The 17896-nt window shown below is 38.6% G+C and overlaps 1 protein-coding gene across 1 annotated transcript in view; it reads left to right on the top strand.

Annotated features, from left to right (window-relative positions):
- Positions 1–17896, top strand: part of CALCR (calcitonin receptor) — a 117453-nt gene that overhangs the window by 33554 nt on the left and 66003 nt on the right. Inside the window, exons 5-7 of the mRNA XM_034759351.1 lie at positions 685–797; positions 6389–6480; positions 16913–17039. Of these exons, the coding sequence (XP_034615242.1) occupies positions 685–797; positions 6389–6480; positions 16913–17039 (332 nt within the window). The remainder of the gene's footprint in view (positions 1–684; positions 798–6388; positions 6481–16912; positions 17040–17896) is intronic.

The following is a 17896-nucleotide window of genomic DNA, read 5'->3' as shown; positions in this document are numbered from 1 at the left end:
GCACACACACACACACACACACACACACACACACACAAACACTGCCAGCACAGTGACTGCATAGCCACTACAGTAGCTCATGGGCTGCGATAGAAGACATTGTTTGCTTTGCTCCCACTCCCCATTGCTTGCTTTGCCCGTGTTTTTAGCCATATAGTTTATCAACCTACTAGTCCCACCTGTGACCCCACTGCACTGCCTTGGAGAGAGCAACTGCAAAGTATTGATCCATAAATTGCAAGGGATAAAGATTCCCATTTATGGCCTCTCCAGGGTCAGATGCCCCTCACTCCTGTATCTTGAAGCTCTGCTAGCAAGTTCAGTCCTTTTGTGTCTGTGTAATGGTGTCAGGCTCTTCCCCTAAAGGTCAGGTTTTCAAAAACTACTTGCACCAACAAATTACATGCAATCACAGTTGGGCATGAAAACTGAGACTGTGTGAACATAGCAGGATGTGCAAAGACAAGGTATGTGTGTGTTTGTGAATGAGCATCCAGGTGTGCATGCATAGGTACTTTTTGCTGGCATTGTTCAATTAGCAGTGTTTGGCATTGCTCTCACACACGAACAATTTTCAGCTGCCTCTTCATATTGAGTTATTGCATAATTTATTGCATCTAAATTAAGCTGGGATTTTTGTAATGTTCATGCACTAAAATAGTAACACTTGCATTTTGTTGACAGAAAGGGCTTCAAAATACTGTGATGAAACAGGAAATTGGTTCCGACATCCAGAGAGCAATCGGACTTGGTCCAACTATACATTGTGTAACTCCTTCACCTCTGAGAAATTGAAGGTAGGCTCTGATTAACATTTCAATATTTTCTCAGACTGATATTGAGCTGGGCCAACAGCATATTATCTGTGATAAATTTATACGATCTAAAGTTTAGCCAGAATATCACAGATTAGCTGGAGTCTTGACAACGTAAGAGATGATCCAATTACTTGTTTTTTGTGTACTGCCACTAAGGTATATGTTCTTATCAAGTATTTTAAATTATATATTGGCATGTGAATTCTGTGGGGAAAGGAGGTTGCTTCAGAATAAAAGCTTTTAAAGGGGAGCATCTTCTTAGATAATTATTATATTTCAGTGGACTACAGCAATCTTAGGCCCTTATCCTGGAAATCCTTGAATTTAATGTGGCTGTTCACATGAGTACATTCATTTGAGTCAGTCTTTGCTGAAAGAGCAAACCCCCTGCAAGCCATGAATCAATGTGTTACTGTTGCTCTCTCCAAGAGATCAGAGAGAAACAGTAAATTCATTGTGCTTCTATGGTATATTGTGCCATGCTGGTTAGGACTTGTTTCTCAGAGGTGCTGAACACCCACAACTCCAATTAATTTCATTAGGAGTTGTGTGTGCTCCACAACAGTCAATAACTTATATTGTAGGACAGACTAGATGTAATTTTTCTGGAAACATTTAGACCTTGATCTTGTAAAGACTTGCACGTGAGTAGCTCCATTGAAGCCAGTGGGGCTACTCACAATATGTAATGGTAAGCACATGCATAAATCTGCGGGATGGGGGCACTATTTTGGAACATATCGCCACTATGAATTTGCCAAAAGAGATGGTAATCAAAATGGGTACAGAGAATGGGAAAAGTGAATATAGAAAATGGTAAAATGATACATTCAGAAAAAAATTAATTGTGTTTTATTTGTATAAAACATTGAACCCAGAATGTTGTGGTCTCTAGCAAATCTATGGGTTGAAATGAATTGTCAATATCCATCAGTACATCAATGAGTTTTGAAATGTTTTTTGCTACTCTGACACTTTTTTTTTTAACTTCATATATATTCATTTATGGTAGATAAATATGTATTATATGGACCCACTTCAACGGCTCATTCTATCCTTCCCATCAATGTGATCATCTGGTGATTTTTTTCCTCATTAAAAAAGCAGTTGGAAAACTAAATTACACAAAGGATTTCTAGTATGGTATAAAACCTTTTATCTATAGGGTACAGAACTAGTTCCAGTTTACTTAGGATGATAGGAACTAAACGTTTTTACCATCTAAATGCAGTTTATTACCTATCTAAAATTAGTTGGTCATCTCACTCTATTTTACACTGGACAGATATCAACATTATAGCATCTACTGTCTCCATAACTGACATAGAGTGAGCCAGATATGGAAAATATCCTATGAAATAGTGACATAACTAAGCCAAGGAAAGGATTAGAGCTGATCAAACATAAAAACTTAGGAATGGCCATACTGGGTCAGACCAAAGGTCCATTTAGCCCAGTATCCTGTCTTTCGACAGTGGCCAATGCCAGGTGCCCCAGAGGGAATGAACAGAACAGGTAATAATCAAGTGATCCATCCCCTGTCACTCATTTCCCAGCTTCTGGCAAACAGAGGCTAGGGACACCATTCCTGCCCATCCTGGCTAATAGCCATTAATGGACCTATCCTCCATGAATTTATCTAGTTCTTTTTTGAACCCTGTTATAATCTTATTAGCCTTCAAATATTTACTGTATAAAGTTCACGTGTCCCCCTATTTAATAGTATTTTTAAAATTATTTACCCATCCCTAGAGCTGGGCTAATAACTGGATGAAGAATTTGTGATCAATTAATATAACTAATTTTGTAATAATAATTTTAAATGACTATTATTTTTACTTATTTGCCCAATGCTAATGAAGATGCAGTTTAATGTTTCATTTGAAGTTACTGTGACAAGCAACTCCAGCTGTTGATGATACACCTCTACCTCGATATAACGCTGTCCTCGGGAGCCAAAAAATCGTACCGTGTTATAGGTGAAACCGCATTATATTGAACTTGCTTTGATCCACCGGAGTGCGCAGCCCCACCCCCCCCAGAGCACTGCTTTACCGCGTTATATCCGATTTCATGTTATATCGGGTCGCATTATATCGAGGTAGCTGTGTATTTCTCCTGGGCAAGATCTTAGCATGACTTTAAAAAAAAAAAAAAACCTTTCACAAGTAAAAATCATTGCCCTGTGTTCCAGCCCTTTGAAAATAAGTTGATATAAAGACACTGCTTAGCCAGAAAGTCCTACAAACCTGCATACACTTAACTTTAAACATGTAACAATTCCACTGAAATCAATGGGCCTACTTATGTGAGTAAAGTTAAATATGTGCATAAATTGTTTGCAGGATTAGGATGTTAACCTTGAGGAGAGAATTAAGAATACTGAATCAAGGTGACACAGAAAGAGACAAGAACCAAAAAATGTGAGGAAAAGCTTTAAAAAAATATAAACGTAGAGGCGCTTATGAAAGCAACACATTTCTGAAATCTGAGTGGAGCTCCAGAAAAATGTGATTACAGTAAATAATTTATGACTCCTTGGAATTCTAGAAGGAAAAGAGCCAGACCATCATTTGGTTTTGTTTTTTAAACAGCTACCTAAATGTCTGTGGTTATACTTAGTAACGGTCCATTCTACAGTGTATTGGAAAGATCTATTGGACTGATCCGAGATGATTTTTTTTACCATAAAGAACCATCGGTGTAAACTGTGTTAACCTATGTGTGACAGAGAGAGTAATAGTAACAACTATTATAGTAATAGTAGCAACTTGAGGTCCCAGAGGCATTGAATAAAAGAACCATGAAAATGTCATTTTTCTAGATATTGGCACAATGTCGAGAGGCAAAAATGTAGCTCTGTTGCCTATTAAGCATGCCTTCCAGAAGAAGAATTTTGAACATAATTCAGCCGAAGTGCAGATAAAATACAAAGGAAACTTTTGCATATGTTAGTTTCTTTCTGCATTTTCCATTTTATTTTTCTGCAGCAGGATCTGATCTCTATAGTTATGCCAAGTTGGCCACTTACCTTTAATCCATGTATTCCTAAACCAAGAGTGTGCTTAATTTATAAACTTCTATCCAGTATATACTGATAATCTCATTAGTATTGGAGCAAGAGGTGTTATTTTCTAAGATTACCTTTAACAAAGTGTTCCTTCCAGTTAAGAAATGTTGAAAAAAGTGACCATCAAAAATATTTCATTTAGTAGCTTTCCATACTGAAGACAAAAACCTTATATATATAAATGGGAGATGAGATAGAACAAGGTGAAGTTTTTAGGAATACAGAGTTACTAGAACAGTTCAACATATGTCTTGATTTAATAGGAGATACCAAATATTCTATAGTTGTAGGATATAGCAGGTCACTAGTCTACACTGCAGAGGCTGTTACAGATACACCATATGATGTATTATTTGGCAGTCCAATGCATTCAGATTTGCCTTCATTTTATTTTTAGAAATCTGAATTGAACAAACTCACAGTATGCTTTTATGGTGTTATCATAAATGTTATTGCTGACTTTGAGGTAATATGTTTAAACATGCCTTCATAGCCCTAAAATGAATGTTTGACAGTTTGAACAGGTTTCAGTCTTTCAGGATAAACAAACACAAACACACTTGGTATTTTCATTTGTATGTTAATACCCATAGTTCTTTTCCATTTTATAGCTGGTTTATAGTAGTCTTGGAGTACAAGAATGACAACAAATCAAAACGTTTAGGGATGGCTTCTTTGTGAACTAAGTTCTGGCTATAAAGATGTGCTAACTAGGACATGCATAAAAGCAACAATATAACTTCAGCAAACAGTCAAGGAACAACAAGGAACATACATGAAAAAATAGTATTCTAATCAGATAGTCAAGAAAGTTGCCCTATCCTCACTACTTCCTACCCTCTTCTGTCTTGAGTTTCTATCATCACCAGAGCTGCTAGCCTAGCATTTGCACTCTCCACCCATATTGTGGCTGGCCACTGTGTAGGAACATAAAGAGGTGGAATGCTCCTTGTACCCTCACCACTGTGTGCAGAAACAGTCAAACTCCGGGTTATAAATTCAAATGAGCTGATTCTTATTTACACTGTGGCCCACTATATAATACTCTGTTAGTAATAATACCAATAATCTGGCCAATTATATTTACACCCACTTTATGCAAACTAAGATGTCCAGAACTGTGTAAAGTGACTGCAGTGTAAACAAACAAACAAACAAACAAACAAACAAAAAAACCTCCCAGTCCTGCTCCCATTTAAGCCAGTGGCAGCAGGACTTGACACCATAACTGTAAAATGGCAAGAGCATTGAGTAGTTTAAAATAATACACCTGCATCATGAAGAACTAATTTTTTGCTTTGTTTTTTTTTTTTTTTTTTAATGAAACTGCAAATTTTGTGTTTATAACTCCCACAAATTCAGAATTACATGCAGCACGACTAAAGAAAGCTGGGTAATTAGAAGCTAGCTAAATCGTAACTGAAGATGAGTGATCTCAAAGTGTTGTTGAAACACCCCTTCTCCCTCAATTCTTCCCACATTGCCAGAAACACAGTGGAAAAGGGAGGGCGGCAGGGCAGTTATGAATAGGAAAACAATGCCTGAAATGCTGGTATGGTACTTAAGCATTTTGTGGAGGAGGACATTCCTTTAAAAAGAGTTCATTTAATTACTTAAGATGAAAAAAGAAAAAGGGAAACTTCTTGTGTGCAACAAAAGAAGAAGTAATGAAGCATCTCCAGAAAGAAAGGAAGCCTAGCAGACCTGCTAATAAATGATTTTTCAGAGTATGTTACTAAAATATCAATCCTTTCATTAAAGAAGGTAATAATGGAGCCTTCCCCAGCTGCCAGTTTACAGAAATCATTCTATAGCTCAAGGACACTCACGGGCTTGGCCAAGAACAAATATGACATTTGAATAATGCAGCATTCTATAACCAATGCTGTTGCATGTGATTTTGTTTCAATAATAAATTGACAGCAAATGAAACATGAATAAGCCTATTTTATATTTTGGTGATATCAACCAGGTGTCTGTTTCTCCTGCCGCTTATAATAACTTTTGATTGGTGTAATTCCTATTGGCCAGACAGTTTCACTGGCTTTACATCAGTCTGAGAGCAGAATTTGTCCTATGGACTTACTTCTTCATACTGGTGTGAGAGGAGACTCAGAATGGGAAGTTTAATTAACACAAATTGTTTTTCCAAAGTATTTTTTGAAGAATGTGCCATTTGTTTTGAGTGGCGTTTGCAATATGGATCTGATTTTTTGTTCTAATAAACCAAATTGTTTTCCCTTAAAGTTAATTGGAATTTTTCCAGTGCGTTTATGGGGCAGAAGCAGACCCTGCATGTGAAAAAAAAACACTTAATCTCATCTTTTTACTTTTGGTAATGCCTTTTAATGTCTTGTGAATGTTTCAGGAGTATCTCAAATGAGTTTCTGAATAAAAAGGAATCAAAATTGTTTAGTTGGTTTTGCAAATTCTTGCTCACAATAAGAATTAAATTGCTCCTTGCAAGTTTTTCATGTTTTTGTTGTTTTTTTTATTCCAGACGGCACTCATACTTTATTATATGGCTATAGTAGGCCATGCTTTGTCTATAACTTCACTATTGATTTCCCTGGGGATTTTCTTCTATTTCAAGTAAGTGTTTCTTTCAGCTTCTGCTTTTTTTTTCTTCTTTGACATATTACCAAATGCTAGGAGTGTTTGTGGGCATATAGGGGGACTTGACAGTTATGATCACTTCTCCTTATTATTGTTCCTGATAATACAGGAAAAAAATTATTTGCCCAGTTCTTGTGCCAATTAATCTTAAAGTACCTGGTCACAGGAGGATCTCTCCAATGTACAGGGATCTTTCAGTAGTATACAGCCTGGATCGTACATCACTACGCTCTCTGTGGTTGGCATCCGGGGTGTGGCCAGTGGAAAGGTGGTGTGACTGGGGATTCATTAGGCCTCACTGATTCCCCAGTTGCCTATTGACCCTTTGAATATGCTGGTAGCTATTATAATACCAAAGGATCCTACTGGGTTATAATTTGGGGTCCACCACTCTCTGGTCTCAATTGTATAATACTCTTCATCAATTGCTGATCTGGGCCACAGACCAGAAACCCAGTGCACCTGAAACAAATTACTTAGGGTATAACCATCCTCTGAATTTCACTAGAGGATATAAAGTGAGATTCTGTGGCAAGAGTTGAAAGGGTCTGGACCACTTGATGTTCATAAAAATATTTGCAGCATCTGTATAGCAGCTTAATTAGGAAAATAAAATTGTATGCGTCAGAGTGTAAGTCTGGCAAATAGCTTTTTATGAAGTATCTCTGTCGAAGTAGCCGAGGGATCTCCCTGGATTCAATTATGCTTCAGATATATATTCACAATTTCCATTAACTTCAGTGGGCTATTCGAGGACAGAATGGAGCCTGCTGTTTTCAGTAAAGAGAAATGGTAGTCATTAGGGCTGTCAAGTGATTAAAAAAATTAATTGCGATTAATCACACTCTTAAACAATAATAGAATACCATTTATTTAAATATTATTGGATGTTTTCTACATTTTCAAATATATTGCTTTCAATTACAACACAGAATACATAGTGTAAAGTGCTCACTTTATATTTTTTTTATTTCAAGTATTTGCACTGTAAAAAAACAAAAGAAATAGTATTTTTCAATTAACCAAATACAAGTACTGTAGTGCAATCTCTGAGGAAGGCGATTCCACCACCTCCCTAGGTAACCCATTCCAGTGCTTCACCACCCTCCTAGTGAAAAAGTTTTTCCTAATATCCAACCTAAACCTCCACCACTGCAACTTGAGACCATTACTTCTTGTTCTGTCATTTTGTACCACTAAGAACAGTCTAGATCCATCCTCTTTGGAACCCCCTTTCAGGTAATTGAAAGCAGCTATCAAATCCCCCCTTATTCTTCTCTTCTGTGGACTAAATAGTCCCAGTTCGCTCAGCCTCTCCTCATAAGTCATGTGCTCCAGCCCCCTAATAATTTTTGTTGCCCTCTGCTGGACTCTTTCCAATTTTTCCACATCCTTCTTGTAGTGTGGGGGCCAAAACTGGACACAGTACTCCAGATGAGGCCTCACTAATGCCGAATAGAGGGGAATGATCACGTCCCTCGATCTGCTGGCAGTGCTCCTACATATACAGGCCAAAATGCTGTTAGCCTTCTTGGCAACAAGGGCACATTGTTGACTCATATCCAGCTTCTCGTCCACTGTAACCCCCAGGTCCTTTTCTGCAGAACTGCTGTCTTGCCACTCTGTCCCTAGTCTGTAGCAGTGCATGGGATTCTTAAATCCTAAGTGCAGGACTCTGCACTCGTCCTTGTTGAAACTCATCAGATTTCTCATGAAAGTTTAACTTAAAATGTAGAATTATGTACAAAAAAACCTGCATTCAAAAATAAAACAATGTCAAATTTTAGAGCCTGCAAGTCCACTCAGTCCTACTTCTTGTTCAGTCAATTGCTCAGACAAGCAAGTTTGTTTACATTTGCAGGAGATAATGCTGCCCGCTTCTTGTTTACAATGTCACCTGAAAGTGAGAACAGATGTTCGTATGGCACTGTTGTAGCCAGTGTCACAAGATATTTACATGCCAGATGTGCTAAAGATTCATATATCCCTTCATGCTTCAACCACCATTCCAGGGGACATGCGTCCATGCTGATGATGGGTTCTGCTCGATAACAATCCAAAGCAGTGCGAACCGACGCATGTTCATTTTCATCATCTGACTCAGATGCCACCAGCAGAAAGTTGATTTTCTTTTTTGGTGGTTCGGGTTCTGTAGTTTCTGCATCAGAGTGCTGCTCTTTTAAGACTTCTCCACACCTCGTCCTTCTCAGATTTTGAAAGGCACTTCAGATTCTTAAACCTAGGGTCAAGTGCTGTAGCTATGTTTAGAAATCTCACATTGGTACCTTCTTTGCATTTTGTCAAATCTGCAGTGAAAGTGTTCTTAAAATGAATAACTTGTGTTGGGTCATCCGAGACTGCTATAACATGAAATATATGGCAGAATATGGGTAAAACAGAGCAGGGGACATACAATTCTCCCCCAAGGAGTTCAGTCACAAATTTAATTAACACATTATTTTTTTAATGAGTGTCATCAGCATGGAAGCATGTCCTCTGGCATGGTGGCTGAAGCATGAAGGAGAATATGAATGTTTAACATATCTGGCACGTAAATACTTTGCAATGCCAGCTACAAAAGTGCCATGCGAATGCCTGTTCTCACTTGCTGGTGACATTGTAAAATAAGAAGAGGGCAGATTTATCTCCTGTAAATGTAAACAAACTTGTTTGTCTTAATGACTGGCTGAAAAAGAAGTAGGACTGAGTGGACTTGTAGGCTCTGAAGTTTTCATTGTTTTCTTTTTGAGTGCAGTTATATAACAAAAAAAAATCTTACATTTGTAAGTTGTACTTTCACAACAAAGAGATTGCTCTACAGTTCTTGTATGAGGTGAATTGCAAAATACTATTTATTTTGTTTATCATTTTTACAGTCCAAATATTTGTAATAAAACATAATATACACTTTGATTTCAATTACAACACAGAATCCAATATATATGAAAATGCAGAAAAACATCCAAAATATTTAATACATTTCAATTGGTATTCTGTTGTTTAACAGTGCAATTGAAACTGTGACTAATCACGATTCATTTTTAAAATCACGATTCATTTTAAGTACCCCAGTTTGTTCTTACCTAATTTTGTATTTAGAGTATCATGGATACCAATGTATGGTAACACTTGGTCAGTGATGACTTCTTAATGGCAGCTGCTGTGTGTGTGTGTGTGTGTGTGAGAGAGAGAGAGAGAGAGAGAGAGAGAGCACGCATGTGAATGCAAATTACAATGAAAATGTTCAAACATAAAGATGAATCATTGGGGAAGATCCTCATCTGGGGTAAATCGGCATTGACTTCACTGAAGCTATGCTGATTTACACCAGATGTGTTGTTCTTAAGCAACATTAGTATAGTACTTGCTTTCATCATACTATATTAAACTAAACCTGCAACATTGATAGTGTGTCTCTAAAAGTGCTGCGCTAGTGCATATTCACAAATATGTTGGTGATACAGAAGGAATGACCCAGACAAGTTTTAAAAAAGCATCTGGGGTTAGGGACCAGGTCCACAGCTGATACTATACCAGTCAACACTAGGTGAGGATCCATCCCCAGAACTCTAACTCATAAATAGGGAAATGTGCGCCATCAACACAACACAACCAAAACTAATTGCAGGACAATTGCAAATTTGAATGACTAGTTAAATATTTCCAAATCTGCGTGATAAAAAGCCACTCAGAAAAGCTTTCTCCACTCCACACCACAACAAAAGCATAGCAATTTTAAAAGTATGTCTGCATCAGAACAAATAATGCGCACAATTATATCCTACTGGAATTTCAGTTCCAAAATAAGTTTGCATCTTTCAAGAGCTGAACAGAAAGAAAGCAACATCAAAACCAATGAAGCTAATTGCAAAACATATACATATATAGAAGACTTCAAGAGTATGAAAAACAGGAAATATGACAAACATCTTTCTCTCTAAAAAGGTTCTTATACAGTGCAATTACTATCAGTAGTAATTAAAAATCTGCCAGCTTTTTATTATAAACCCATATTTATTTGGAGACGATAATTTAGCCTTAAAAATTCACTTCAGGCTAAAACAAACCATCCGTTAGTTATGCTGGTGCACAAACCAGGATGATTTGGTGTGACAAGGTGCCATATCATTTTCAGTATTTTTAGTACTGGGAAGTGATTGAAAGCCAATCTAGAAGCAGTCAAGGAGGTTGTGTTGGGAGACTAGGTCAAAAGATGGGAAAATATCTTGCTCTCCAAATCTCTGCCAAAGAAAATCAGGCTGAAGATGAGATGGTAGGTAACCAGTGAGGAGACAGGAGTGGAGGAGGGATAGAAAGATGGAGCAGTTTTGTTTATGGGAAAGAGAGATCCACTGGGCATGGACTATTTAATGATTGATGGCAGTGCTTTGAAACACATGGTTAAGGAGGCAATAGTTCAACACAGCTAAAGATCTAATCTTAGATATGTGTCCCTTAATTTTGTTTTTGGCTTCTAGACAGTTTGATGAAGGGTAGGTACGTTAGAAGGATAGATATTAGAGGTGTACAAGGGAGAAAGCTCTGTTTCTTTTAGATAAAATTATGCCCAAATTTAAAATGTGTTAATTTTGCTTGTGTTTCTTTGATCCAAATTTCACCTGCATATATATTGGCAATAGCCAAAGCATATGGGTCAGCTCCTCAGCTAGTGTAAATCAACTTATCTTCTTTGACATCTTTGGAATTATGCCACTAGCTGAGACTATGGCCCTGAGTCTAATAGACATACTAATAGAATTATACATTTATATAAGAAAAAAACACTTTTTGTTTGAATTTTCAAATTCTTATCCAATCCCAAAGTGACTAAACTTTGAATTTGTTTTACAAAATTCAGACAAGGGTACTAAAGGAGAGCTGAGAAGGAACATGAGTATGAAAACTGTATTTACTATATGAGAAATTGCTCAGTAATTTGTGAACTGTTCACTTTACTGGCATTTTTGTGATAGGGCAAGATTCCTCTCTCTCTCTTATAGTTATGAACAGTGGCTCATTTGAAGGCCAGTACTAGGAATTTGTCTATTCTTTAACTTCCTAATGCAGCTTCACAAAATTCTACTCTCCCACTCACCCTGGGGGACCAGTATTTTTTAAGGTCCCAATTTGATTCTGTGAACATAGAACGTAGGACTGGAAGGGATCTCCTTTATCGAAACCAATCCCCTGCTGTTGCAGACAACCCCATGTTGTGCTTTGTTTAACTTGACTATCTTTAGTTTAGTTTAGTTTACTTCAAAGGGGCTACTCACAGTAGTAAAGTTAAGCATGTGCATACGTGTTTGCAGGATCAGGACCTTAATGAACAACTAAAATATAATTAATCTTTTCAGTACCATTATGCTCAGATAAGGTGGGTGATAAGATTTTGTGCCTGGTAAATTTTTGACAATTTTGCAAGGCAGCACTAATGTATATGTGAGTTGTAGGAGTGTGGCGTTAGTGTGTTTTGTCTTAAATTGATTTGCCAGCAAAATGACTCAAAACCGAACATAGTCTCCTCACTCACCACACCACCAGACTGTAAATTGCTTTCATTGTTGTCTTCTTTTCTTTTCTGTCCTAAAGACAACTGTAATTATTCTGTCATATGTAGGAGTGAACTTCAGTGTTCCAACCCCCGCAAGAGCATGTTCATTTATATACCATACCAAACTAAAGTCAGATACCAATATTATATGATAAGGCTTTTTCATTTTAGACTCCAGGACATGCCATTTTATATAGAAAACCCCAAATCCTATCTTTACCCAGGGGACTAGTTCCATTGACGTTCTTACTCACACAAGTAAGGTATACAGGACTTTACCTCCAACAGAAAACATCCAGCAATGTCAAATTATTTTATTACCTCAGTGACAGGGAAAGGACATGATTTGCATACACTGCTCTCAATTACTCTGTGATTTTTATCTATCCCAGGATTTCCAGTAAAAAAAAAAAAAAACACCCAAAATTTGCCCATTGGAGAATCAAATCTAACCAAATCACCAACTTGATTTTGCAAGGTCTGACTAACCACAGTAATAACCCTGTGATCTTCAAGGACTCTTTCCCTCTTCTACCATGATATGTAATGCAGGATCTAGTCATTCATTTCTTATGTGCTTTGTCTTCAACAAGAGTTTACAGTTCAATAAGAAGGAATGGTTGATGAGGCCCCTGTTCTCAACAGCATTTCTATCTGAACTAAAATTTCCAATTTTGAAAACACAAAATTCCATTGATTTCCACCTGTTTCTTTATCTCACTCCAGTAACTTAAAGCAAAGCACTTTTCAATACACTAGTTCAATTACTTCATTTTGTCAGCCAGAAGGATAAGGAAAATAATGGAAAACCACACAAGGTATAGTTTCATGCCTGGATACTTGGATGTTAAAATCTTCTAAGATCTTTGTGTTGCTTTGTAAATAAATCATGTGAATCTTTGGTTAAAAGAATGAAAGTACTCTAGCTAAAAGGTAGTATAAAAGGTCTAGAACCAAAAAATTGACCTATTTTGAGCCTGTGCCATTGTGCCTGGGGGAAGCCTTTCAAAATTAAACTACAAATTCATCCATTTTTATTTTTAAAGCAATAGCCACTATCTCTGTGAATCCTACAAATTCTCCATACACATTTCTCCTCAGGTCTGTATCAGCAGCAGTAGTTCATATACAAATACACTAGCTCAGAGCTACAGTTTTGTCAGAGCTTTTTTAAAGCCATCTTTGTGTTCTCCTGCTCCCCAGGACTGCTAGGGGCTAGTCCAGGCACTGGTATAAGACTTAGGGCAATTTTAAATTAGGCAGAGTTGCCACAGGCCTCAAGAGGCCATTCCACGGCTGGCTATAGGGAGAAAGAAGTGCACTCTGGCCATGGCAGCTCTCTCCTTGAACTCTTCCCCTATATCAGAGCCAGGAGAGTGAGCTGTGTAAAGCCAGCTATGTCACCTGGGTATTCTGCCACACCAGGGAAATTCCTAGCTGATGATATAAATCGGTTTTCTGGCCTCCTTGTGCCATTGGAGCAAAGGAAAGGGGCTGAAGCTCAGACCAGATACGGCCATCTGTTCTTCATTCTGTGCAGACATAAATTGATGCAAAATCAAAGCTGATTTGGTATGACAGGACACTATATAAATGAAGTTGTTGTTAGTATAAGTTCATTCCTCCATTCTCTCCATGTCAAAACTATTTTGAAAAATCAGTGTTTGGGAAAAAAAGGCAAAATTAGGTGAGGAAGAAGAAAAAGTGTTTCAAACTTACAAACAATAGAGAGAAAAACAATAAAAAATAAACTTTAAACATTGTTTAATAAGGTCTTTTAAGTACACTAAGTACTGTCCCTGAGCAAAACACCATCATTCTTTTCAACAAGCATTATCTTAATGTGCCACTTGAAATTACCTAGGGGACAAGTAATCTTTCTTTTTTTACATTAAATATTTAATGCACTTCAGGAACATAATGTTACAACTACTTGTTAGGTCATCCTACTCCACTAATACTTCCAGAGTTGTCAGTCACCATTAAAGTCCACATTTGCTAACAGTTACCTTACAATGGTATCCACCATTGCCACAGTTTTCTCCTTCTCTTAGGGCTTGTCTACACTTACCTGTAGAGCGGCACTGCTACAATCAATGCAGTGGGTGTCGATTTAGCGGGTCTAGTGAAGACCCACTAAATCGATGGGAGAGCACTTTCAGATGGACTCTGGTAATCCACTACTCCGAGAAGAGAAAGGGAAGTCAACAGGAGAGTGTCTCCCATCGACACAATGTGGTAATTCGATCTAAACTACATCAACTCCAGTTACGTTATTCACGTAACTGGAGTAGCGTAACTTAAGTTAACTTACTGCGGTAGTATATACAAAGCCTTAGAAAAGATGACATTTCTAGCGATTGGGTAGTTACAGTGGGCACATGTTGACATCTGTATAGTTTCTATTGCAGTTGTATTTGATTATCTGTTTTTTGTTTTTTGTGTTGGAGGTGGGGGGTTGTGATGATGTGTGCATTGGTATGATGGTAATAATACCATCAAATCCATCAAGATATTAAGGGAAGAAGCAACATTTCTAATGCCTAGGGCACAGGACTGGGAATCAGGACTCCTTGTTTCTAATGATCACTCTTTGACTGACCCACTTTCCAACCTTGCATATGCATTTGACTTCTCTGTGGTGGTATAGCCATCTCTCAGATGTGTATTTAACTAGCTCACAGAAGTTTCCTGAGCCTTAATTAATTAGTGTTTGTGAAGTGCTTCAGGATCCTTGGATGAAGTGTACTACAGCGTAAGTACAAAGCATTAATGCCATCTGGAATCTCCATTGGTTACTTCACCATTGAGACACAGAAATGATAGTTAAAATGATCTTCATTAGAGAACAGGAAGAGGCACTTCAGAACTTCTTCAGAACTAGTGGCAGTAGAACTACAACTAGTACAGCAGGCAGCCGCCAGCCTACTGTGTAAAAAAGCTTGTGAGAGCATGTCACAAGAATCCTCTGCAAACTCCACCGGCTACATATTCCTTTTTCAAATGAAGTCCTGATATGCAAGATCTTTGGGGAATAAGGGTGTGTGGAAAAGAGAATAACATTACTTTTTGTTCTGAAATGCTACCTTTAGTCATGTTTTGGTGCTTAGACCCCACATGGTAGATGCTTTGAACTGTGCTAGAGAGAAGGACAGGCAGACAAACAAAGAGTAGCAGCAGAAATTTGGATTGAAGCAATAGAGCCCTTGGCTTTAGACTCTGCGCAGAACAGCTTGCATGTGTGGCTGTTAAGTGAACATGAGCTCAAGTTCCCTCACATATCCACAGTCCCTCACTGCCAGAGACATTTTTTCCCTACTTTGGGTCTTAAGGTTCATAACTATTTGGTGTCTTGGATGTTGCCATGGCTGCACTACTTGAAGGGGTATAGTGATTCAATAGTGACTGGTACTATATTTACCATTTACTTTCATTTCTAGGTGACCCTGTGAGCTAACAGGGAGAGCTTTCTAACCCTGGACCAAATAACAGGTGTGACACTCATTGCACACACTTGTGTGACTCGTGTGCAAACCAAATTCATTCCAATAAACTCTCACCTCTGAGAAGCCCCTGAGGACTGGCATTGTGGCAATGCTTGCAAGCCATTGAAAGAAATGACGTCACACTCTGTCCCCACAGACTCGCACAGAGGAGCCCACAGCAGCGGAGTTAGTATTTTAGCACACTCTTTCTCCATGCCAACACCATGGGACTCAATGCTCTTTTTTTATTGGTGGTGTCATCTGGCCTCAGTTCACAACAGGGGCCAATGCTCCTGACAGTGGCCCTCTCAGAATCACTAGCAGGAAACTGGAGTTAGATCTATTAGAGTCAGTTTGCTTCTTTTTTTAGACAGAGCATTCTGGATGCACACACCAACCTGTAGCATGCGTGTGCATGCTCGCACACCCCCACCCACCTACCCACACACAGCAGTGGATTTTAAATGGAAGCCTGCCATCAGTTCAGACGGCTCCTTGTAGTGTGCAGGGTAAGAGTTCCCTCAGCTACAGTTAGCTGTTTACCTCGTTCACTTGTTGAGCATTCATTTACCTAGCAGTTTTGCCTGCTCCCTTTCAGTTATCATAGCGCCCCACTGAGGTTAGACCTTCTTAGTAAAGATGAGCTGAGGAGGTGATGTTTTGATTCAGATGTGAATTAGCTTCTGGCTAGAGATCAGGTCTGAGGCCAAATCAAGGCTATGGTAGTGATTTGTTGGTACAGAAATATTATGAGCTGTTCTTGTGAGATTTTTTACCCTAAATGGTGGAAACCCTGAAAAAAGCAGCAAATCGTATAAGATTTCAGCCACATCTGAACGGGAAAATAGGCCTGTTCTGATGTGTGATCTGAGCTGGAGCCATGCAGGATACAAAACCAAATCTCCCTGAAATTGAAGGGGATTCCAGTCCAAGGTTCCCACCCTGGCTCATCACTAATTCCTAAAGTATCAACTAATTTTTATCTGAATGTTTGAGATATTCAGTTTCCAGAGAGCAGTTCCTTGAAAACAGTATTCCTTCTGTTCAGAATTTGCATTCATGCACATCTGTAATAATTATTAGGGTTCTGCTTCACCACTTAACATTTCTGGTGCTGTGAAAAAACCAACCTCTAGGGTACTGAATCTAAGCTGCTAGCTCCTCACAGAATGGTCTGGAAAGCATGTGGTGCTAAACAGGTGTAAAAAAAAAAAAAAAACTTTGCTGTGTCCCATGGCTGCAATGCTAGGCATGTGTTTTCTGACTGCCTGTTGCCAAAGGGCATTCTTGAGAAACAGTTGCCAGTATGTGCTTCTTAAAGTGACATCAGAATAAAAGCACTGATTTGCAACTTGTGGTACATATTTTTCAGGAGCCTCAGCTGTCAAAGGATAACACTGCATAAGAATTTGTTTGTCTCCTACGTTCTTAACTCTGTGTTTACCATCGCCCACCTCATCACAGTAGTGCCTAATCCAGGCCTTGTAAAAAGGGATCCTGTAAGTATTTAATTATTCCCTTCTTTTACAGAACACAGCTAAACAAATCCACCGTGGATACGTTTGTAAACGATAGCCTTGCAATGCACTAGGTCAAAAATACAGGACCAAATTCAGAGAGACTTACACAAGCATATCTCCCATTGGGAGAGACTTGCTCAATAAGAATCTCAGAATTTGTCTTGAGGAGCATAAGGATTTGAAAGTAAAGTAATTCTGTTAGCAGCATGGACTTGCTGGAATGTTGAGAGAGAATTTGCACAATCTGTTGAGATAGAGTTCCAGGACTTCATCAGTGCAGCTCAGCAGGGAGCTCAGAAGTTAAATCACTTTTCTGTCTCTCTGATCCTGGCCTGCAGTCCTATTCCCAGCACAGAGTGGCTCTACTTACATTGGCTAACAATGGCTCCTGAAGGATAGAGTGGCCCTGCCTATGCCCCCTTTCTCCCAGACATGCCCTCTATCAGAGAGTGGGGATGTGGAGTAAAGTGGCCACCATATGGCTCTATAATCCTTGAGGACTTCCCCAGGCAGGGGGACCCAGTCACCAATCCACTGGGATTCTGGGTGCTTTGCATTGTTGAAGCTGGGACCAGGATCCAGTCCAGTTTTCACTGTTTACCAAACTCTTCCCAGTAGCCAATAAATCAAGGCACAAGCTCAGTTCATTTTCAGTACCATTAGTCCTCTTTAGGTAGATGAAGGAGCTCTGCATATTGTTGGACTCTGCCAGTCCATCCACTGATAAATATTTCAGAAATTTGCATTAAACACAAATGACCTGAGTCTGACCTTACTCACATTAGGAGTAATTCACCCCAGTCCAGTGGAGCTGCATTAGTATACACTGATAAAGA

The sequence above is a fragment of the Trachemys scripta genome, chromosome 2 (assembly GCF_013100865.1).
Source record: "Trachemys scripta elegans isolate TJP31775 chromosome 2, CAS_Tse_1.0, whole genome shotgun sequence".
NCBI lineage: Eukaryota > Metazoa > Chordata > Testudines > Emydidae > Trachemys > Trachemys scripta.
Note: the sequence above shows the minus strand (reverse complement) of the source record. Positions and strands in the feature narration are given on the sequence as shown.